This window comes from Cynara cardunculus (assembly GCF_001531365.2).
Source record: "Cynara cardunculus var. scolymus isolate 2C chromosome LG 1, CcrdV1, whole genome shotgun sequence".
In the NCBI taxonomy this organism is placed as follows: Eukaryota; Viridiplantae; Streptophyta; class Magnoliopsida; order Asterales; family Asteraceae; genus Cynara; species Cynara cardunculus.
Genome location: NC_037528.1, coordinates 2,666,665 through 2,690,454, shown reverse-complemented (window position 1 = coordinate 2,690,454; position 23,790 = coordinate 2,666,665). Strand labels below are relative to the sequence as shown.

Sequence of the window (23,790 nt, the reverse complement as noted above, 5' to 3'; positions counted from 1 at the left end):
TCTCATGCATGCTTGTGGAATGGTTTTACTTTCATACTCACTAGTCACTCCCAATGAGTTTTGCTGTTGCTAATGTGGTCAAGAAAAAGAACCTTCTCAGGCAACTTAGATTTTGATGTGTTAGTGTGTTACCATGCATGGGCATAGATTTGCAAGTAGAATTTCGAGAAGGTAGGCGAACTTGCAGTTTTGGTAAGTAGCCACTGTATGTGGACGAAACTGGAAATTTTGACAGTCAAGTTGAACCTCCTCACATATTAAATTGCAATAGACAGAGACATACAAATCATAAATATGCTACCATAGTGCATTTTCCACAATCTATGTGGCTATGCACAATGTTCTCTATTTTTCTGTGGTTCTTTCATCTATCTTCACCTTGACTCTACAATGCATTTTCATTTATGCTTTGACCTGCCACCAAACCACTTATATCTGTCGTAGCATGTTTTTAATAAATGACTGCAAAATCATCTTTTCTGCACACATCTTATACCTTCTTATTTAATACTTTCCTTTTCTTTATTGCTTCTTTTATGAGCTCTTGTAAGGAGAAAGCAACAAATGGTCAAAGCTTATAGCTCGATCAATGCATGAGACCTATAATATAAATGTCTTTACCAGCCAGATATTTGTAATAAAGTGGTAACACTGTTTCCTACTCTTTTGTACCTGATATTGTTCATCTCTTCTAATTTCAGTTGGAATCATCATATTTGATCATATATTTGTTTCATATTGAGATAAGAACATATTTGTTGATATTAGATACTTGATTGTTGAACTCCTGCTAAAAGTCTGCTAACTTCAGTTTTACATTTGCACTGTTAAGTTCACCATCTTGTGAAACTGCAGGCTGAATCTCTTGTTAAAGCTCAGCAAGACATCGGAGAGACCCTGGGGCAATTGGGGTTGGCTTTTGTCAAATTAACCAAATTTGAGTCCGAGGAAGCCATGTTCAACTCTCAAAAAGTGAGAGCCGCAGATATGAAAAATGTGGCTACTTCTGCTGTTAAAGCCAGCAGATTGTATCGGGAGTTGAATGCACAGACTGTCAGACATTTGGTATCTGCTAGATACTTCACTTAGATATATTTATTGCAGAAGTAATATGCGTCTTTTATTCCCATTTCCCAGTTAAGTTCAAAATTGGCTTTTTGTTTAACTTATGCAGGATAAGCTTCATGAATACCTTGGAGTGATGTTAGCTGTCAATAATGCATATTCAGATCGATCAAATGCTTTGTTGACAGTACAGACTCTTCTATCAGAGCTGGCAACTCTAAATGCTAGGATTGAAAAGCTTGAAGCAGCTGCATCCAAGATATTTGGTGGTGACCGATCTAGAGTTCGAAAAATCGAGGAGTTGAAAGAAACTATGAGGGTTACCGATGAAGCTAAAAGCTGCGCAGTTAGAGAATATGAGCGCATAAAGGTAACTGAAGTTGTTCTGCTTGTCTTTATAGCTTCCAAGGCTGAGCATCAATTTCCAATCTTTACTAAATATCTTACCTTAACATTTTGTTAGGATTTGAGAACTTGTCATCAACCATTTAATCGTGATATTATGTTCAAAATGGAGCACCTAACCTTACTTTCTTACTGCATTTTACACCTGGGCCAGTGAATGATATATAAATTATGCTCATGCTACATGATGTTTGATATGCCTTTGAAAAGACTAGGTTATGTTCTGTTTGTTATAAGTTGGTAACAGGTCGGTTGGTTGACAGAGGTACAGCTAGGGGTTTTGCTATTTGTTTTCCTTTTTAAAAGCTTTGATGGATTATATGGTACTCATTGTTAGAAATGAGTGAAGAAGTTCCACAATTCAAGTAGGGTCGTAGCATGTCAGCCAATGAACTGACATATATTAACTCTAATTCTTGCTAGATATTGTGCATTGAGTTAATTTTTTTTTCTAGCATGGTTTGCTATCTATCATGCTATAAAGTTTCCTTTCTTTCCCCATTTCAGCTCCTCCACCATAGACTTGTTCCAAAAATCTTAACAATCTGTTACATCAATATGGTTGTTATGGTGTAACTTTTCTCTAGCAATACAAGATCATCTAACAACTTGTACTGCAACATAATTTTACATGAAGGTTTTCATGCAGTGTAGATAATATGGTGCTTGTAGGATACTAACAGAGGCTATGTAAGAGCATTAGTAAATTTTTAGTTGGTTAGAAAAGCATTCTTAACATGGATGATGGAGCAGGGAGGGGAAGCTACTTCTGAGTGTTTGACAGTGGAACATCTATTGTCTGAATCAATCTTTTTGTCAGATTAATATGAGTCTTCTATAAGCATTCAAACAAAGTTTTTCCTCATTAATTACCCCTGCTGTCTCAATGTAAGTGGCTAAGTGCTACTTCCACCAATATTCAGAAATATTACTGATAGACCTGCCATTAGGTTTACTTCCATATGCAAAGGAAAGAAAAAGAAGTGGTATTATATGCTATAATGATTGTGCTACGGGTAGTGTGGGTTTTCTGGTCTTTTGGGAATCTTTCTGTTTAAGCTGTTAAGGGAGCCAGGTGGGAAATAAATAACAGGGGGAGGGGATTACTAGCTTTTAGTTGTGTTTTTGGTGAATTGGGCGGAAGCCTTGGAAAATGAATGCCTCTTGATTCTCGAATACAGGTTTTCATTTGTAAGCATTCAGTTTTCTATGAGAATCAGATTGGAATTTGAAGGTACATCAATTATATATTTGATTAATACAGATGAATTGCATATGGGCTGAAACATAAGGGACAAACCTTCCTTTGTTCCTTTCGCCTCCATCAGAGTCGCTCAATTGCATGAGAACTGAAGAAGCGAGATAGTATAGTAGTATAGAAATGTGTGGTTAATGTTATGTCAGCAATGATTGCTTTCAAGATTAAAATAACTAACCGACTATATGGAAGGCTGTTAGAGGACTTGCCATTTATTTAGTACACCTGGAAGGGGAAGACATAGCAGTGTAGCACCTCTTTTGGGATGGAGTCGAACCAGCTATATTGTATGGGACAGAGTGCTTGGGCAACGAGGGGAAGATGGAACTTGCAGAAATGAGAATGCTTAGATGGATCTGTGGTAGAACCATGTTTGACAGAATACCTAACAGGGCCTTCTGGGTAGTGCCGGGAGTTGCCTCTATCGGGGATAAGTTGTGGGAAGGAAGATTATGGTGGCTTGGTCACGTTCGTAGGAGACTGATGGCGGCGCCAGTAATGAGGGTAGAAAGTATCACGGTTCAGGGGGGGAGGGGAGGAGCGGTAGACCGAGGAGGACGTGGGATGAACAACTGAGACTAGACATGGCAGCTTTAGGCATTTTCAAGGACATGACTGCTGATAGGAGCACCTAGAGATGCAAGACTAGGATAACAGACTAGAGGTGGGAATCTAGACGAAGGAAGGAAGCTGGAGAGGTAGAGGGTAGGCGATAGGGTTAGTGAGTCGGCAGTTAGGTTACCAGAACCCTAAGTTAGACGAGGGCTGAGTAGTTTCCACACCTTGGTTATGTTTCTCTTGTACTGGCCTCTAGTCATATTGCTTCTGCTTACTCATGCCTCCCAAAATTTAGCATAGATGTCTTTCTCTATTTCTTTTCATATTTGTATTGTTATTGCTTACTCATATCTAACTTTTCTATGTTTACTGTATCTGTTTTTGTAACTTTCTCACATTTTACACTAGCCGGGGGTCTTCACGGAAACAGTAGTCTACTTTTTAGGGAAGAGGTCAGGTTTGTGTACATCTTACCATCCCAGACCCCACCTCCGGGTGGGACTTACTGGGCTCATTTGGTTTGGTTTGGTTTGGTGATGTTAAGTGTTGTTTACCTCTTAATGTTTCCATTAAGAGGCAGTCTCTGAATCGTTAAGAGGTGATTCTTGTTTGGCAAAACAAGTCTGCCTCTTAATGGTTCTAAAACCCTCTGAATGGTTTTGTATCTTATGTATCCCTTAACCATTCAGCACTCTAGTTTCATTCTGAATAATTACCAAACAATTATATTTCATTTTGCACTATATTATAAGAGTCTCTTAATCATTCTGACCACTTAATCATTATGCACCAAACCATTAAGCAACTGCCGAACACCCCCTTAGTATTGGATCTGAGTTGATGCTAGTGCCAGAACCATAAGGTTAAATATAGCTGATTTGTTTAAACTTGGATGCAGATATGATTATGAATATTACTTGTAACAAGACAAAAAAGAAGTACCAAAATATTACTTGTAACAAGACAAAAAAGAAGTACCAAAATTATTTGGGGAAGAAATGACAATGAGATTGAAGATCTGATCTTCACCTGTTCTACTGAAATAATGGAAATTTGCCATCAACTGTCTTCAGTTCTGTAGAGCCAAGTTGATGCTTCCAAGCACTCGCCATATTTGATCATCCCCTTCGAATATTTGTGTTTGTTTATTTTATATGGCATTTCACAACTTTCAAAGCATTAATATCCATTGATTATAATTCTACATCATTTAGTGCAAAACTTATTTTCTGGACCCCCAATCCACAAAGTTTTGGACCATCCTTGATTGTTATCAGGACTGCCAGAGTGATCTTGATCCTTGACAATTATGCTTATGCAGGAGAATAATAAGAACGAGCTTGAAAGACTGGACAAAGAAAGGCATGATGATTTCTTTGGCATGTTGAAAGGATTCGTCGCTAACCAGGTACTGTTGTTCATCTTCCATAAGTAATATTTCTGCATCCTGGAATGGAAGTTGTTGCAACTTTCATGGGACTCGGACAAACTTAAAAGGACCCTCCCTGCAGTGCGCCCTTCCTTGAATTATTTGGAAAATGAAGCAATTTGAACATGGAAAACCCAAAGGAAACCTTACAATTTATACTATAAATCCAAAAATGGAAATTGTTGCCATTTTGTCGTCGTGGAACATAATTAGTAGAAAAGAAGATAATGTGGTTTTGGGTTTTGTGAATTTGATAGCAATTAAATTGTGGTTGTTATGAGAACAGGCAGGATATGCAGAGAAGATGGCAAGCGTGTGGGAAACTGTTGCGAATGAAACAAGTGGATATGCGAAAAACTGTTAGGTGAAATAGAGGTTCTGTGAACAATGTTATGGGTTATTTCTCCTTATAACATCCTTTTGTACCTTTTTATGTACACTCGTAGACGATTATCTTACAAACAATTTTACAAAAATGCCTCGCCTTTTTTTCACCACCCCAATTTCTTGGTAATTTTGACATATTCAAGACACATAATTGTGATGTTCATTTCATTCTTTTTTGTATTGGCCTAATGAACTTGTATTTTTTATGATGGGAGGAATTAGTTTTTATCCATAATATGAGAATGGCAAGTGATGACCAATGCACCTATTAACTTATATTTTATGGTATTTGCATACGTTTCTGTTATGTTTGGTATTGTATACAGTATATACATGCTATTTATTTGACCAAATTTAATTTTTTTAAGACCATCTTCAGCAGATGTTAACGGGTTATTTATCAAATGTTTACTTGGTAAGCGTTTTTACCTTCTGGATGAGTTTAACAAGGACCTAGAATCTTACATGATAAGAAGCATAACAAGGACTGAAAATTTCATCTGGCAAGTGCGGGAAAAAACTTCTATGCGGTATAGGTAAAAGATGTTTACCCGGTAAGGTAAGTGAGGGTCATGCTCTTCCTGGTAAGCGTTTATCCAATAAGCATTTGGCAAATGAAATTTGACAATCCAAAGAGACATTCAATTTCAGTTCCTTCCAACCAAATTCAATTCGTTACAACCAAACCTACTGATATTAAATTCTATTCAAATTCCTTTAGATAATGTCATCCATTCAAAAAATATTTTTGCAATTCAAACGTCCACCTTAGACATTTAGGGGCCGGTTATCAAATATGGTAAAAACCAATAATCTTATTTGATAAATGATGGAGAGAACTCTTACCAAGTAAGAGGCGCTTACCAACAATTCATTTTGATGGTCGAGAATGTTATATAATAAAGTGAGTGAGGGTAGTAACTTCTTGTCTACAAACGCTTACCAGTAAGCATTTGATAAACGACTCTTATGTCCAATTACAAATTAATCAGACCACTGCTACATACGGGCTTGCATACAAGAACCAGATAGGTAGATACCCATACTTCCAACCTTTTATTAAACTGTTCTGTACATCCTCCATTTATAACAGTATATCAAAGCTGGGTTTCGTAGGCCCAAAGAGCAAAACTTGATCAGCAAAACATTTCGAATTGGCAAAAATTAACTCACACAACCACGTCTTTGATCCCTTCTAAGCAAATTTCTGGCCTTCGCCTTTTATGGTTTGTTCAAATAGAAAAACAAATTCTTGACCACCAACTTTTTGTAAAGCCAGCTTCTCGAACCACACTTTCTTTTTTAATACCTCAATATCCAATGCCTCTTTGAACTAAACAAGGGGATGTTTACTAAACGCTTAGCCAGTAAGCATTTACCGGATCACTTAAACATGACAAGTACTGAGAATCTTATCCGGTAAGAATGATGGCATGGACCGAGTTTTACCCGGTAAAAAAGTGTGACCACTCTTACCCGGTTAGCGTTTACCGGGTAAACTGTTTGCATACGATGCTGTTTTGATAAACTAGAATCTTACCAATAAGGCAAGTGAGAATGTGGATTCTTGTAGGTAAGCGCTTACATTTGGGTAAATGACCCATAAGATCCATGCAAAACACCCATTCCATATTCACCAACGATATAGCACCCACAGAGTTGATAGGACAATTTGAACCTTATGCTTAAAAGAGCATGGAAGTCCAATTGAGTTACTAGCATGTCAAGCACCCTCCATACCACATACCTTAATTCTCATAGCATTTCCTTTCCAACTACAATTAACAAGCGATCCAAAACCAAATTTAATGCCCCTAGACACCTATAAACAGGATCTTGAGCAGTAAAAATCCAGAGTCCATGGCATTCAATTAAAGAAACCAACCTACAAAACAGTTCTGCTTTTACCGATCATAGGTACTCTTACCACCTCCAACGGGAATCCTCCATATCCATCAAACCGCATCGAATTCAAACCCATGTCCATCTAAAATTAATCACAAAATGGTTCCATAATTTATGTGATAAGAAATGCAACAGATCGAACATGGTCTATTAGCCAAAACAGACAATGAGAGACACATACCAAACTTTCTGGAATATGATACATACCTATCAACTGATATTCAAACCAAACCAGTTTAAGGGGCTGTTACCAAACACTTACCCGGGTAAGCGCTTATCAAGTCACACAACCTTACCCGATGAATATGGTAAAGACCAAAAATCTTACCCGGTAAGAGCAAAACAAGGACCAACAGTCTTACCCAGTAAGTGAATGTAACGACTCTTACCATGGTAAGTACTTACAAGATAAATTATTGCATAGGATGTAGTTTTGGTGGACCAAAATCTTACCCGGTAAGTGTTTGGTAAACAGCCCCTAAATGAACCTAGCAAATCCCAAAAGAGTAGGGGTCTGGGGAAGATTAAAATGCATGCAGATCATACCTCTATCCCGAAGGACAGAGAGGCTATCAATTCCCAAACCTACATATATTACTTTCTAAACCATCGTACTTGACTTTTTATCGTAAATACACCGATATTCTTGTAAAACAAATACACACTTTGCAATGAATTAGAGAAGTTGCAGAAAAGGTACTAGAGTGTAATGATTTTTATGCTTTTATATTTCCACAATCTATCAGATCATTTTCGTTCTTGCAAGCTACAGTGGACTTTAAGCATTTCAATCTTTGTGTCTACTGAAGGACAGAAACAAGCAAATAAAGTTAGCAATACAATATGAGGTTAAGCCATTGGATATAAAGGAAGTACATGATAATTTGATTAATCTAGGTAGGATAAACCCTAACAAATTTCTGGGGAAAAATCTGAGGCACTTAATAATTGCCTGTCTAACCAATATATAGTAGTACAATCAAATTCAAATATAGGTATGGAGCTTCACCTCGATCATCAAACGCGTGCCATAGCTGGAGGAGCAGCGGCGGCAGCAGATGAAGTGGCTCCACCGAGGAAGGAAAGCAAGCCGGCGGTAGCCTGATCCTGATCATCCAAAAACAGGTCTTCAGGGTCTCTAAACGCTCCATGGACGCAAACAATCGCTAATCCAACCATAAGTGCAGAGATCACGAGCGACCCGATGCTTGTTAGGAAAACAACAATGATAGTGAATACAATCAAGATCAGTAGGGTTTCGCGGTCGGAGAAGGTGCGCCCGAACATCACGAGTGGCTGATCTGATGGACGGAAAAGGTACAGGAAAAGCCAGGCACCGAGGAGGCAGAGAAGGATGATGAGAGAGAAAGGATGAGATAGGAGAGAAAAAGCGAGAACAGCAGCTAGTAGCGCTGAGTAGTTGATTCGGAAATACGAGAAGTTTTTGCGGACGCGTGAGGTAGCGTCGGAAAGGGAAACCGGACGAGAGAAGGCGGAGCGGTCGACGAGCTCGTACCAAGGGCGGCGTTGGGAGAAGGACTGGCGGATGGAGGAGGAGAGACGGGAGATGAAGGACCGGAGGGCGGGGGTTGCTATTGATGTTGTTTGAGTAGTGGTGGTGGCTTGCGGATTGGAGACTGGGAGGGACGTCGGCGGTGACGCCATCGTATTGCGGTTGGCTGGCGGCCGGAACAAAGTCGGAAATCGAGAAACAGATTCGGAGCGAAGTGCAATGCGAACACCGGAGAGAATGTCACGACTCGTTAAGACTTAAGTTGACCTACAAAACTTTCCCCTGAACTTCTCTTTGGTATGAACGATTAGTCCCTTTATTTTAGGAAAATTTACACAAATAGTCATTTTACAAAATTAATTTCACTTTTTAACCATTTTAGGAATTCTTTTTAGGCATGGGAATAGGGCGGGGACCTCAATCCCCGTCCCCGATTATTTATCTCTATCTCCGTCCTCGTCCTCATCCCTGCCGGGGAATACAATCACATCCCCATCTCCATCCCCATCCCCAACCCCAACAGGAAAACAAAGGTTTTTTCCCCGTTTATATAAGTTATTTTAAATTAAATATGTGAGAGACTATACATGTTTAAATCTCAAAAGTTTTTAATAAACCTAAAACCAAAATGAATTTAATATGATACAAAAAACTACAACATCATATAAGAATTAATAACCTAAAACCAAAAAAGAAATTCAATTTAATCCAAAAAAAACTTAAAATCACATGCACCAAAAAATATTAAGTAATATAAAACCATATCGAGTAATATACAAAGCTTATCGAGTAGTTGTATTTTGACTTGACATCCAAAATATTACATATTAACATTCAAAAAATTAACAATTTTAGATTATAAACCTAGTTAGGAAATAGAAAATTATGAATTACCGCTTTAGTTGAAGTAAAAAATATATATATATATATATATAAAATACATTAATTAATATATATAACAGGTTTGAGGCGGGACGGGGAGTACGATACCCCTCCCCGTCCCCATCCTCGATTTAGCGGGGAATCCCTGTCCCCAACGAAGGCAGGTGGACCAAGTTCCCTGACGGGTTGGGCATCATTCCCATGCCTAACTCTTTTCCTTAAATAGCCAAAATTTACACTTAAACTTTATGTAAATACATATTACATCATTATAATTAATTATTTAATTTATTTTATATCACCTACTTTTTTATTTTACACATTTATTATATTGACACATATAATCGTATACTAATTAAAATACATGAAAAAAATCGTTTTCTTTTTTACAAATTACACCATTATAATCGTCTCATTAATACATTCAAAATGAGTTCAATATTGAATATCTTAGAATTCGATCTTATATTATTAAATATTATAAAGCTTATTATTGTTAGTACTTATATTTTATACTCTTATAGTTACATATTATGTTTGTTAATATAATAAAAATGTATAATGAAAAAATACATTAAATATTGACGAGACGATTATAATGATCTAATTTGTAAAACGTAAACATATTTTTTATGTATTTTATTTAATATATGATTATGTGTTGTAATATAATAAAAGTGTAAAATAAAAAAAATAATGGGTAGAAAGTAAATTAGACAATTTGCACCCTTCTAATTAGTTTTCTAATTTATTTTATATTTTTTTTTCATTTTTCATTTCACTCCTTTATTATATTAATACACATAATTATATATTAGCTAAAATACATAGAAGAAATTCGACCCTTTCTTTTATCAATTACATCATTATAATTGTCTCGTCAATACGTTCAAAATGATCTAAATATTGAATATTTTTGGATTTAATCTTATATCATTAAACATCATAAATACGTATGAATTATTTTTAAAACTTACATTTTATAAGATTAAATCCAAAAATATTCAATATTTGACTCATTTTGAACGTACTGACATGACGATTATAATGATGTACTTTGTAAAAAAAGAAACGTATTTTTTCCATGTATTTTAGTTAATATACGATTATATGTGTTAATATAATAAATGTGTAAAATAAAAAATGAACAAGTAAAAGTTATAAAATAAATTAAATAACTAATTATAAGATGTAAAATATAAATTTTTTAATACATTAGAAACTTTATTTTCTGACATAAAGTCTTATTTTCTTACATAAAATTTTTTTATGCCGAAAATTAACTTTTTAAATTATATACTTTTTTTTGCCTGAAACAAACTTTATACAGAAACTACTGTTATACGCAAGTTTTATTATAAACTTTAATTATTCAAGAAAAAAAGGTTTTTAATGGGGGAGCGCTAATGGCACCCCCTTTCATGTCAAAATAAGGTCATTTCAAGCATTGAGAATGTAAAAAACATACATTGATGTTGATGTGTATGAAAAAGAAATTCATGATAGGAGTGCATTAAGCCATGCATAGGGGTGCATTTAGCCCACCCCTTTTAATGTTGTTAAAAAGTGAAATCAATTTTGTGAAATGACAAGTAAATTTCTCTTTATTTTATTAGTGCATGCATAATTTATTTCCCTAATATTATTAATATATACACATTTAGTCCCTAATTTTATTATAATAGGCAATATTAGTCCATGATTCTTTTTGAAATGTAACTAACACCCTTAAAATTTAAGTGTGTTGATATTTTAACTAAAGTTCGAGTGATCGATACCGTACATGAATTTTTTGTATAGGTTAATCTTTTCTTTAAGAAAACGTTGAATCATAAAAAGATATATCCATTCAAACTCTTCGAGGAATAATCATACCATATCGGTGTACTCTTTTCATTTGTCATTTTGCTTATGCATCTGCTTTTTAAAACACGTTTATATCTTTCAACTGTAAAATGAACGAATCCAACGTGTATTCATACGTGATTTCGTGCACGCCATGTTCTTTATTCTTTGGTTTCAATAGATTCCGTTAGACTTTTTGGACCAAGATCAAAACAAATACAACCAGTGTTATCTTGTCATAAGTTTTTATTCTCTGAATTACTGTTCAAATGCATACGAATGTTATACTTTAGGGTTTTTCTAACCCATTCGAAGTATTATACGATCTAAAAGTGGATGCTTTCGAATTATATATATATATATATATATATATCCCATTTCAAACAAGGCAAGAAAAGAGTACGAATCGTGTTCTATAATGCAATTTGTTCCTTTCACTTTATGATTAGGCATATACCCACCCTCTCTCCATTGTGTGTTTCACCAAAACACTACAAATGGTTGAATCATTGGCTCTTTTAAACACAAATTGTGGTAATCCCCAAATGGTTAAATCCAAAAATAGGTGTCTTATGTTCATTTGGATGTTAGTTTAATTCGTTTAATATTTTCAATTTACAAGCTTTTGTTTTGGAAGAAAAGTGTAAGTCATATTCACACTCATTCTTGACTTGTCCTTATATAGATAGGGATGTGGGATTAAATCTACAATTTGAACATTAATTCATAATCACAAAATTGTTATGAGACTTCTCAATAATCGTAAAATTGTCACCGTACAACTTTAAATCATTAGATCATTAGCTTATAAAGTTGATCAATGAACATAAATTGGTCTTACGGGCCTCACGAAAAAACATTGGTCTCACGTGAACCCAAACATATATATATATATATATATATATATATATATTTGACATTGGTTAGTTGTTTTCATAATTATTATTCTAGTTATCGATTCTTTTTTAATAGAAAACCTACAAAATTACTGTATGAAAGAATTGGATTGAAATAGTTTGTATCACACTCAAAAGAACGTTAACGTGTGAAGAAATCTTGCTTAAACTAGTTATCATTATCTTATATGTATTAAATACGATCACGTTATGCAATTTTGAACGTTAACTGTATTGGTTTTTTGTCGATACAAAATGCAATAATTTTTTTTTATGTGTGATTTGAAGATTTTCAAAGTCCATTAATTTAGATGTTTTTTTCTTTATTTTGTATAAAATATTGCTATAGATACAAAATAGAAATTTATATTTTGCAATCTTCCCCTAACGAAGGGGTTGTTTGTGTTTGGCAGTTTCTGAACGATTTGGTGTAGAATGATTAAATGGTCAGAATAATTAAGAAACTCTTATGATATAGTGGAAAATGAAATTTAATTATTTGGTAATTGTTTACAATGAAATTAACGCGTTGACTGGTTAAGGGAGACCTATGATACAAAATCATTTAAAGGGTTTTAGAACCATTAACAGACAGACTTTTTTTCTATCAAACAAGATTCATCTCTTCACGATTCATAAGTTGTCTCTTAATGGAACTATTAAGAGGTAAAAAAACAATCCCGAAGTGATTAAATGTCCAATTTCATATGTAATTATTTCTATTGATTTCACTTTCAGGCCAAAATTAAAATCAATCTTTACTTTCTACTGGTGCCTAATCGTGAAATACGACAATAAAGACTTTTTGGTTTACGGGATTTGGTAGAATTTGAAATTAGATTCTATTCTAACCATTCGTTTGCTTAAGTGAAAGTCTGGAATTAAAATCCTGGGATTTCAAGATCTCGTATTGAAATCTTACAAACATGAGATTTAGAAATCCCCATGGGAATAGTTGGTATTTTGTGGGATTTTATAAGATTTATTTGTAATAATATTTTAAAATAGGTTAAGCACACTTGTCTTGTAATAATCAATTAAGAAAAAAACAATTTAATTATTTTAAATATTATTTAACGAAAGAAATTTAATTTCATTTAAGATCCTACAAACAAAACATACAAAAGATATATATTTTTTTCTTCATAAAATCCCTTAAAAATATTTCATTAAACCAAACATCCCTCAAGGGTTTTGCCTTTACATGATAAAGATGTGTTTGATGTCCAGACATGATATGACAATACATGATAGAACAACTGTTCAATGTTTGATAATATAAAACTGGACAAAATATAACAAGTAGAATGACTAATTTACTCCTAATGAGTTGTTTATTTTAGTAATTTATTAAATTATAATAGAATAATTATTTTAACAAAATATATCATCTGAAAGTTTCGTCAAAACAATTAAAATGATACCAAATAAAAAGTTTATGTAGTTTCCAATTTTGAGACTTATTTGATGTTTTAGAAGAGAATTAAGTTTTACTTTGATGTTATATTGGTAAAATATAAGTATGTTCCACCATGTTCCATGGGGTAAGGTAAAATAGGCATATTCCACTCTGTTCCTATTTGTTCCACATAAAAATTATGTTAAACATGAAACATAAATCTCTATCTTATTCTGTCCAATCATGCACGAAATACACCCTAAATTACTAAACCAAGTCCATGCAAAGTTGTGTGATAGCATTACATTCTACTTTATTCCATACAAATGCATGTGTAGATTTTCTTCTTTGAAATAAAAGTCATGAATAGGTTAATTAACTATTTCCATAATTCTCTTTGACCTATCACTTTGGGGTTGTTTATCAAACGCTTACTCGGGTAAATGAACACCAAGTCAAATTACTTTATCGGATGAATATAGTAAAGACCAAGAATCTTATCCGATAAGAACGAGACAAGAATCAAGAATCTTAGCCGGTAAGTGAGAGCAACAACTCTTACTACGGTAAGCGCTTGCCGAGTAAATTATTGCATACAATACCGTTTTGGTGGACTAAAATCTTACCCGGTAAGTAAATGATAGTGTTAAATTTTACCAGTAAGCACTTATAGAGTATGTGTTTGGTAAACAACCCCTTTATCTTTGTCGTAGAAGTTTGGTTGGTCATCTACAACTCAAAAGAATCAATCATATGTTAGATTCAATTTGTTCTAACAGGTTATTTGTCAGATGTTTATTCAATGAGCTTTTATTAGATATCATAACAATAATTAATAATTTTAATTACTAAAAGATATAATAAAAACTGATAATTTTATCTGATGAGTGAAGAAAAAGACTCTTACCTAATAAATACTTATAGGATACAATATATACATCAATTTTTAATATTCGAAAATATGACCGAATAAAGCAAGTAAAAATGATCACTCTTAGAAACGTTTATCCGTAGCCGGTGGCTAAATCTATATAGAATCATTTCAGTTGTTTTGATTACACGTGTCAAACTCTGATTCAATGAGAGACACGAATATTTAATTACTTCACCAATATGCCATCCTATTGGATTAATCATACACTTTCATCTTCCATCTTTTGACCTTCTCTCTCTCTCTCTCTATATATATACATACACACATCTATATCTATATACATATCTGTTCATTAGACACACCATCATCACTCAAAATGGCTTCTTCTTCATTCCCTGATATATGGGTTTGGATACAAAACCTACCACCACCAACACAGTGGCAAACAAACACCAAATCCATAAGCATTTGCTCTTCATTGTCTTCATCTCAACCATCTCTGCAACTCTCCATCTCCAAAACCCTAAATCACCCTTCTTCAATGATCTCCTTCTCCATTCTTGCAGATTACAACTACCCCGTCTCCCTTTGGACCTCTAAACCACTCAAAACCTCCATGAACAATATCTTGCACCATGAAAACACCATCTCCAAGCTCTTGACCAATATCATTAAAGATATCCTTAACTACACTCCTATAAAACCCAGCAATTCTTTCCTTAAACTCCCTGAACCAAACTCCATTCCTGACCTTAAACACATCTTCAACTTCTTGTTCCTTGCCCTCACTTTCATCATATCCATCTATGAAGCTCCTCAAGATATCAGGTGTGATTGTATTAATAACCTTAAGGATCAATTCTCGTGTTCATGGGCACGAGAAACGTCAAAAAGGTTGATGCTGTTAATGGGGTCGAACACGGAAGAACAGTGGATGAGATCCATGAATCTTGCCATCACAAACTGGATGATGGAGCTACGAACGACGAATTACGTGCTGAAAGCGCCATCGCCGATGTATTCATCGGCAACTTCGACATTAGGGTTATGGAAAGTTCAGTTGTACTGTCCAGTGATTGCGATGCAGATCGAGAAGTGTAATAGTCCTGGGCTAGAAGATCCGAAGCTTGAGTTTTCGTTGAATTATCATCAGGTTGAAGGGGTGATCCAGTTGAATTACCATGTGATGGTTCGAGAGAAATGGATTGATGTTTTGGTTAGCATCGATAATGTGAGGTATGGAAGGTTTCCATTTCTAAAATTTAAATTAGTTATCAACACTAAATGATGGAGGTGTGTATATATATATATATATATATATATATATGGACCGATGAATACATATACCATACATATGCATACAAATAACATATACACATGTGGAAAAAAAAAAAGTTGTCGCCAATTAACAACGATGGATTCATAGATTTTTCTTTAAACTGAAAGTCATGGATTTTCGTCGCTAATTAACGACGGGTTAGCAACAGAATCGTAGATTTTTTTTATATCAAAATTGATGCATTGTGGAGCTAATCCATCGCTAATTAGCGACAGATTGCGAGAAATTAGATCCGTCACAATTAAAAATTTCGTCATTAATTTCTTTCGCCAATACCTCTTTTTCTAGTAGTGTGTGCATAATCGTTTGATCTTAAAAAAATAAATCATAGAAAAACAGTTTAGTATGACATTTAGGGGTAGTTCACCAAATGCTTACCACTCACTAAATTGAATGAGACCAAAAATCTTACCAGATAAAAGTCATTACAAGAATTGAAAATCTTACCTGGTGATAAGTGAAGGATAAAACTCTTACCAAGTTAACACTTAACGAGTAAGAGACGCTTACCACCAATTCATTTTGAAGCTCGAAAATGTTATATCCAATCATGTAAGTGATAATAGTTTTTGCCAATTATCGGTTACTCGGTAAACATTCGATAAATTAGATAAATTCCCTTTTAAAACATAATTCAAGGATTGTTTTGGAATTAAAAGTGATTGAAGGAAACCACAAGTGTGATGCCTGATTGGTTTGAGTTTGGCTCCAAAAGTCAAAAGTGTCTGGAGGTCCAGGTTCAAATCCAAGAAGAAACAAAAATCCCTTGTGGTCATGGAGGTTCAAATGCTTTGACTTCGACGTCCTAGGATTAGCCTGTTCACGTAGCGGGTTGGATATTCTGGTTAATAAAAAAGAAAGTGATTGAAGGATTTGTACAGGTGTGATGTTATACGACTCGTGAACAACATTCTCATGAAAGAACGAGGCGCAGGAATCGATGAAAAACACTTCCCATCACGCATATCTCTCCAACTCACTCCCACAGTCCAAACCAACGTCATAAGCGTTTCCGTAAGCAGATCCTCCGAAAACCCTACCCGAGAAATCGGCCTCGAAAGATCCATCGAAGGCTCATTCGAACCACCAAATCCTCACATCGGTCTATCCGTTTCCGCCGGTGAAACCGTCACCACGAATCTCAAGCCATGGAAATTCGAACAATCGGTCTACGGCTACAGCGGCACTTTCAATTGGTTCCTTCACGACAGCGTTAATGGCCGAGAAGTTGTTACATCGAAGCCTTCAAAGATGGCGTTGCTTCAGCCAAAAGCTTGGTTCAGAAACCGGTATTCGAGCGCTTACCGGCCGTTTACGAGGCAAGGAGGGGTTATTTTCGCCGGCGATGAGTACGGAGAAAGCGTGTTGTGGAAGGTGGGAAGAGGTGCGATTGGACAAACAATGGAGTGGGAAGTGAAAGGCTGCATCTGGTTGACTTATTGGCCTCATAAATACAAGACCTTTTACACAGAAACCAGAAGGTTGGAATTCAGGGAGGTTCTTCGTCTTATCGTTGCTTGAATTTGAATGAATGTAAAATGGGAATTATTTATAGAGGTTTGGTTTAATTAAATTGTGTATTTTGTATTTAATTTGCAAAAATAAATAAAATTATTTATATTTAACACTTTTTGTTACTATTAAACATTTGTATTTAAATAGCTTAAAATGCATCAGATATTTTTGAGCATTTAAGTAGCATTTTCAACAACTATGCTAAAATAACGATTTTAAAGATTATTTTTTTTTCTTTTAGTGATTATACTAAAATGTATATTAAAGAACAAATTGCATGAAAAAAAATGTACTTTAACTAGATTCATATTTTGGATAAGTACTTTCAAAACTTTTATTTTGATATATAAGATGTAAAGTTTTAACATTTAAGTACATGGGTAACCGGTTGAAGCATTAACCAGTTATTATGCTGATGTGGTGAGTGATAAGATGAAATTGGGTTGAATAACAAATAATACTGAGTTGGATACCATATCACTTGTGACATCAACATGAAAACCAGTTAATGCTTCAACCGGTTACCCGGGTATTTAAATGTCTAAAACTTTACATCTTAAGTACCAAAATAAAAGTTTTGGAAGCATGTTATCCAAAATAAAAATAAAATTAAAATACGTTATTTTTTCATGCAATTTACGCTATATTAAAATAGGAAAAAGAAGATGGAAGATGTGAAAATCTTCAAATATGGAAAAATCTCTTAGCTGGTATTTTAATCCTTTCCAATCAATAAAATGTATAGTATTTTATTAAACCGTATTGAATATTTTTAATAATATAGTTAATGTTACAATTGCTAAAATATAATACTTTAGATCTAATTTCTTTTGTAGATTTTGACTTTTAATATTTTATTTAAGAAGAAAATATAAAATAATTGTTGGAGAGATTTTAAGTACACCACTATATATATATATATATATATATATATATATATATATATATCTCGTTAAATGTACAATTACTTATTAATTTTCTTTTTACACACATCAACGTCAAGAATTACATTTTTATAAATAAGACCGCATACAACAATATCTTAACTAAAACTCATTCCTTTCATGACCTTAAACACATCTTCATGTCACTATCAAATTTGTTTGCCCGGAAACTTGTTAATAAACAAGCACCAGATAATCTAGAACAAATCTTATTTTAAAAGTTTGGCAGATATCGATGTAATATCTGTACCCGAAGACGTGCATTTGCATATAAACGACTTACCGATATGTGATTGTACCTCACTTTGTTTTTGGGTCCGAATCAGTATAAAACTCATTTCTAACCAATAAAACTCATTATCTGGTTGGCCAATTTAAGGTTCAAGTGTAGGTCATTAAGCAATGGTTGCAAGTGCAAAAATTATACCGTATTTATTTTATATTATACTAACTATTTTGTATAACCAGTTATATAAATTATTTGATCAACCACTATTAATAAAATTATTTATTTATTTCATATTAATTGTTATAAGTCGTATAAATGTTTTTATTTTTGTCTAATTAACTTTATAAATCATCAATTTAGGATAAAAATTCATCTGAAAACAAAATAATAAGAGTAAATTACCCTTTTTGTCCATGTGTTTTATTAAAAAATTACCTTTTTTTGTTCTTATTTATTTATAACTTATTGTTATTTTCATTCTTATATTTTATAATTTATTGTTGTTTTGGTTCCTGTGAGTTACAATTTTTTACTGTTATGGTCTCTTGTAGAGCTGTCCATGTGCGGGACTACCCGGCCAATCCAGCCCGCTACAAATACTGGCTTAGACAACCATTATCGAGAACATTGGCGGCCCCGGGTTTGTTCGTTAAAATTAATGGACGAACATGGACAATGGAAAAATAAATATGGACAGGGCCCCGACCCATTTATGTTTTAAAATTAATGTTTTTTTTAATCATTGATTAAAATTATATTAGTATATTTTTAAGCATCTTTATGTCAAAAAATTTAATCGATCAACAATGGATAAAGTCAGTAGTTGCTTAATTTTTTTTTGTTCCACATTTGTTAATTAAGAGTTACACTTTTAAGTCCGTTAGCCCATGGGTAAGCCCGACCCATTTATAGGACAGTTAATGACAAGTTGTCAAGCCCGAAAAAAGAGCTTGAGTTTACAATATTAGACCCGTTGAACAAAAAAAACAAGTTAGGTCTGGCCCGAACCTATAAATGATCACCTCTAGTCTCTTGTATTAAAAATGTATGAATTAGTCCAGAAATAAATATAGCATTACACTGAAATCATAGGAATGAAAATTGTAATTTGTAAATTATAAGGATAAAAATCGAAATTATCAACAAACTAAAGGGACTAAAATCGCAATTTACTCTAAAAGCTGAAATTGCCAATACCATACGTTTGTTTCAACTTTAGCATGACAAAATTTAGAGTCAAAGGTGAAGCAACCCCGATTACTTGGCGTCCTTGCAGCTTTGCAATAACCAAAGTGGGGTAGGCGAACAAAGAACATCAGAGAAGAGAATGACAGTCGGTGGGTGAAGAATTTGATGATTTAGGGCGGACATCACAAAGAAATTCGAGGAGTAGCAAGCCATAAATCCTAATCATTGTTCCACGGATCGATCGTTCATCTCCGCATCCAGTTCTCTCAAACACATATTCCATGGCGGAGTCTACAGCTGTCTTGCGCACTTTCCATTGTAATCTTCTTCTCTCTGTTTATGTGATTATGTGAATGCTTATGAATGTGATCCTTATTAGTTCGTTTCTGTTGATTCTCACTGCTTTAGATGACGGTATGAAAGCTAAATGTTGGCATAGATTGTGTCAATTTTAAGTGAAATTTGGTTTGTTTATGTTTGATTTCGGTTAGATATTTAATTTGTGCGGATTATTTGCGATAGCAAATTGATTTGAGGTGTTCATTACGTAGTAGTTTCGAACGAGTGACTTCTTTGGTTCACAGATCGTATATATGATCAAAAAGGACCAATAAATTATACGTTCTAATGCATTTGTCACTGTTAATGTGCAAAGAAGCCCCGATTATATAACAATCTTAGGTCTCCGTGGGTTGAAGACACCTGTAGCTGTAGGTGTACTTTTTGGGGGAAGGGGAGATGGTTTTGGGCTTTTGGCCATAGACATCATGCAATTTTTTTTTCATTTGTCAAGGATTTGATGCCACTATCAGCTGTCGATTTAACGTTTATCGTGCAAACATCCTATTCTATAATGATGATCACCTCAATCTCAAATGTTATATGCACCATGATTAGTGTAAACCTCAGAATTCCTCACTTTTTCTCCTTGCAAAGTTGCAATAAGCTTTTTTAAGGATTGTTAAGGTCATATGTCACTACCATTATTCGAAAGTGCATGTATGTCTTAATAATGATTTTCTCCTATTTAATGCTTTTAAGAGTTTGAGAATCAATATATGAACTAAAACGAAGGAGATGAGATGGAGAGAGATGAGATGGAGAGAGAAGTCTTCATTGTAATCAGATTTCCCAAAAATGTGGATTCACAAGAATGAGGATGAAGAACAATATAACCCCTTAACTATTAGAAATGTAAAATTTGCCAAGGTATATATATATGTATATGTATATGTACGTATATATGTATATATTTCTACTTTTGTATGCTTAAGTTGATATGTGATCTTATGGTTGCAGATTCTATGCGCATAGATTCAACTTCACATTCTGCAGCTGCAAGACGTGGTGTAGTTTCTATGCATAATGCCAAATGGCTCACATCAACCAAATCTCTCATCTCAGCCTTTGGTAGGGAGCTTGTTTCTTCTCGATCGAAGCGAGCAGGAATTCTTGTGTCATGTGTGAAGACATCTGATGGTGCAGTTTTTGACGGGTCTAATGGTGAGTGCTTCTTTTTGCCACAATATCAACCCTTGCTGCAATAAGTGCTCGTCCTTATGTGAACCAGTATGGTTTCATGTTTCTTAATAGGGATAAGATTTTATTTACATGATCACTTTTCCATTTATACTACTGATCCTGGTAGAATATGTTAGTACACTTTTGTAATTGTTCTTAGTTTGGGGCGTGTAATGTAAATACCAGTAGGTATATAATGTATCCCTTTTTGGCTTCAATCTGTGATCATCATTCTCATTGCTATTGACTCTTTTTTTGGGTAACCGTGAGTTTCTGGGCTAGCTATCGACTTGATTCTCATTTCCTGTTGAATCTAACATCTTTAGTTTCCCTTCAAATGGATTTTACATTGATAAACTGGTTAGACTTAAATTATTTACATGAACTGCTTATATTGACCTCTCTATTCCAAGCTTTCGTAGATAAATGTTTCTTACTAGAATATCTGATTATTGTGTCTTTTCCATTTTAAAGGTTCACCGGAGAAAACTTCTCGTCGAGGTGCAACTTTTCCTAGTGGTTTTGAGGTAACTTCTTCATTTATCAGTAATTCATTATGTCACCTGGACAAGCTTTCTCACACAGCAAATAGGAACATAGGATCCTGGAGTAACAAACTTACAAACTTGGCTTTGATCCCCATTAATATTCTTTTCAGTTTCGTATGTAGAGGTTTTTTGTTTACGATTATGACTTCTGCTTGCATGCTTACTGTTATAATATCAGGAACTTGTGCTGGGTGTCTGTGACACGACACAGGTTGCTGAACTGAAAATGAAGGTGCGCTTATATGCATGTGAATTTCTTTGCTTCTGTCTCTATCATATATTGACATGCAATGGGATCATGTTCTAATGAAACATATGGTGTAGGTCGGTAATAAAATATCATACCTTTTTTACTTAATGTCTCATGCGTTATTGCGCTTGCTATGCAAAAAAAGGGATTTGTAGAAAGCTATAGTGCAACTAAAAAGGGAACAACATGTATTTATTATAAAATGCGTTTAGATGTGACAAACCAAAAGTGAAAGTCTATTAGGAAAGGATTCTTAATGAAGGTGAATATATCAGTCCTCTAACTATGAGACACGACTGAATTTGGAATAATTTGTTTATGAGAGTCGCTATTGTTGATTTCGCCATATTGTTACATCATAAACTTATCCTTTTTCTTTCCAAAACTTTAATATAATGTTCTCTCTAGAAAGCAATTCTTCTGAAAAACATTTGTTTCGGTTCCTATAGATTGGAGACTTCGAAATGCATCTTAAGAGGAACATTAAATCAGTGGAAGCCCACGTGCCTGTTGCTTCGCCTACAGAACCACCACCAATTCCTAGTAAACCAATGACTGAATCAGCCCCTGCTGATGAACCGTCTTTTTCTGGAAAACCAAAAACAAATCCATTTACAAATGCAACTGTTAAGAAGTCAAGAAAATTAGCAGCACTGGAAGCTTCCGGAGCTACTGGATATGTTCTAGTTTCATGTCCAACGGTATAAGTCCGATAATCTTTCATATATTATTCAAAGACCATGATAGCATACGATAATTAAAACTTATGACCTTTTGCAAGTTGCGACAATCTTCTGAATCCAAATAAATTCTTCTTCTGTATTACCAGGTTGGATCATTCCATAAAAGCAGGACACTGAAAGGGAAGAAGCAGCCACCTGCCTGTAAAGAGGTAACTTCAAATTAAAACACCCGATTCACCTGTGCACTTCAGATTTTATTTCCCTTTCGTCTTTTTCTCAATAACATGGGATAGCATACAAAATAGAATATTTACGATATCAAACTTATGAATGTTAGCCGACTAATAATCAAGTAGCATTTATTCAGCAAGCTCTGCTCATATTATGAAGCTATCTTCAGATCTTGTTTGCATTATCTTACTGATAATGACAAAGCAAACTAGCAATAGCCTATTATGGGAATTCAGTTTTAAGTTTTCCTTTGTACCAAGTACTTTCTATATTCAATGAATATGATTTAAATAAAACCCATATTTACTGAACAGGGTGATGCCATTAGAGAAGGGCAAATAATATGCTACTTGGACCAGTTCGGCACTGAACTTCCTGTGAAGGTGAGATAAGATCATCGACACTTCTTGCTTTCCAGGGAAAAAATTGTTGTTCATCATAATCTGATTACTTTTTCTGTCTTTCTTGTCAATGTCGTTATACAGTCGGATGTAGCTGGAGAAGTCATAAAGATCCTCTTTGATGATGGAGGTACAATTTCGGGCTCCATTAACTTAGCTCATACAGTCACATTCCATGACCATCTCTGCCTCTCATAGTCCAAGTATATAATATTTATATATAACAAATACTCACATACATTTCTCACCTTCATTCAGGGGCATTTTAGTTATTTAATCATCAGTCAATTTATTTTCAAGCCAAAAACGTTGCATTTTTCTAGGATGGAAACAATATATTACTCTTTGACGTTCGATTTGACATTTAGTTACTTTCACTGTGGTGGTCAACTAATGTCTAAAATGCCATTTGGTCAACAAGGTAATATATTTTGCTTTTTTTTTGGCATGATAAGCAATAATACACTTGATTGTAACCTGTTACTAGAGTTATACCTTCACTCAGTAGAGGGCAGAGGGGGAGGG

At 34.4% G+C, this 23,790-nt stretch overlaps 4 protein-coding genes across 5 annotated transcripts in view; 3 read left to right on the top strand and 1 right to left on the bottom strand.

Annotated features, from left to right (window-relative positions):
- LOC112527006 (sorting nexin 2A-like) overlaps positions 1-5,332 on the top strand; it is a 7,440-nt gene extending 2,108 nt beyond the window's left edge. The window contains exons 2-5 of the mRNA XM_025137477.1: positions 856-1,065; positions 1,175-1,435; positions 4,608-4,694; positions 5,002-5,332. Coding sequence (XP_024993245.1) covers positions 856-1,065; positions 1,175-1,435; positions 4,608-4,694; positions 5,002-5,079 — 636 coding nt within the window. The 3' untranslated portion in view covers positions 5,080-5,332. The remainder of the gene's footprint in view (positions 1-855; positions 1,066-1,174; positions 1,436-4,607; positions 4,695-5,001) is intronic.
- Positions 5,333-6,809: 1,477 nt separating this feature from the next.
- LOC112524253 (PRA1 family protein B3-like) lies at positions 6,810-8,705 on the bottom strand. 2 transcript variants are annotated; one of them, XM_025134013.1, is made up of 2 exons: positions 8,017-8,705; positions 6,810-7,089 (listed from the first exon to the last, which is right to left on the bottom strand). In XM_025134013.1, the coding sequence occupies exon 1, from the start codon at positions 8,670-8,672 to the stop codon at positions 8,025-8,027; it is 648 nt and encodes a 215-aa protein (XP_024989781.1). In that variant the 5' UTR covers positions 8,673-8,705; the 3' UTR covers positions 6,810-7,089; positions 8,017-8,024. The 2 variants fall into 2 exon arrangements, with proteins under 2 accessions (XP_024989781.1, XP_024989786.1); XM_025134018.1 differs by lacking the exon at positions 6,810-7,089 and adding an exon at positions 7,652-7,810.
- A 6,085-nt stretch (positions 8,706-14,790) lies between these two features.
- LOC112500333 lies at positions 14,791-17,281 on the top strand. The gene is made up of 2 exons (XM_025103806.1): positions 14,791-15,652; positions 16,637-17,281. Exons 1-2 carry the CDS (start codon positions 14,793-14,795, stop codon positions 17,274-17,276), a joined length of 1,500 nt encoding a protein of 499 aa, XP_024959574.1. The 5' UTR covers positions 14,791-14,792; the 3' UTR covers positions 17,277-17,281.
- A 2,384-nt stretch (positions 17,282-19,665) lies between these two features.
- Positions 19,666-23,790, top strand: part of LOC112522071 (biotin carboxyl carrier protein of acetyl-CoA carboxylase-like) — a 5,332-nt gene continuing 1,207 nt past the window's right edge. The window contains exons 1-8 of the mRNA XM_025131144.1: positions 19,666-19,949; positions 20,931-21,134; positions 21,627-21,679; positions 21,879-21,932; positions 22,400-22,651; positions 22,780-22,842; positions 23,179-23,247; positions 23,350-23,395. Coding sequence (XP_024986912.1) covers positions 19,913-19,949; positions 20,931-21,134; positions 21,627-21,679; positions 21,879-21,932; positions 22,400-22,651; positions 22,780-22,842; positions 23,179-23,247; positions 23,350-23,395 — 778 coding nt within the window. The 5' untranslated portion in view covers positions 19,666-19,912. The remainder of the gene's footprint in view (positions 19,950-20,930; positions 21,135-21,626; positions 21,680-21,878; positions 21,933-22,399; positions 22,652-22,779; positions 22,843-23,178; positions 23,248-23,349; positions 23,396-23,790) is intronic.

What these genes read in the sequence shown, in the direction of transcription:
- LOC112524253 (XM_025134013.1), bottom strand. Translation starts at nt 8,672, where the DNA reads ATGGCGTCACCGCCGACGTCCCTCCCAGTCTCCAATCCGCAAGCCACC.
- LOC112500333 (XM_025103806.1), top strand. Translation starts at nt 14,793, where the DNA reads ATGGCTTCTTCTTCATTCCCTGATATATGGGTTTGGATACAAAACCTA. An exon ending in GTTAGCATCGATAATGTGAG is followed by an intron (nt 15,653 to 16,636) that starts GTATGGAAGGTT and finishes GGATTTGTACAG; the next exon opens with GTGTGATGTTATACGACTCG.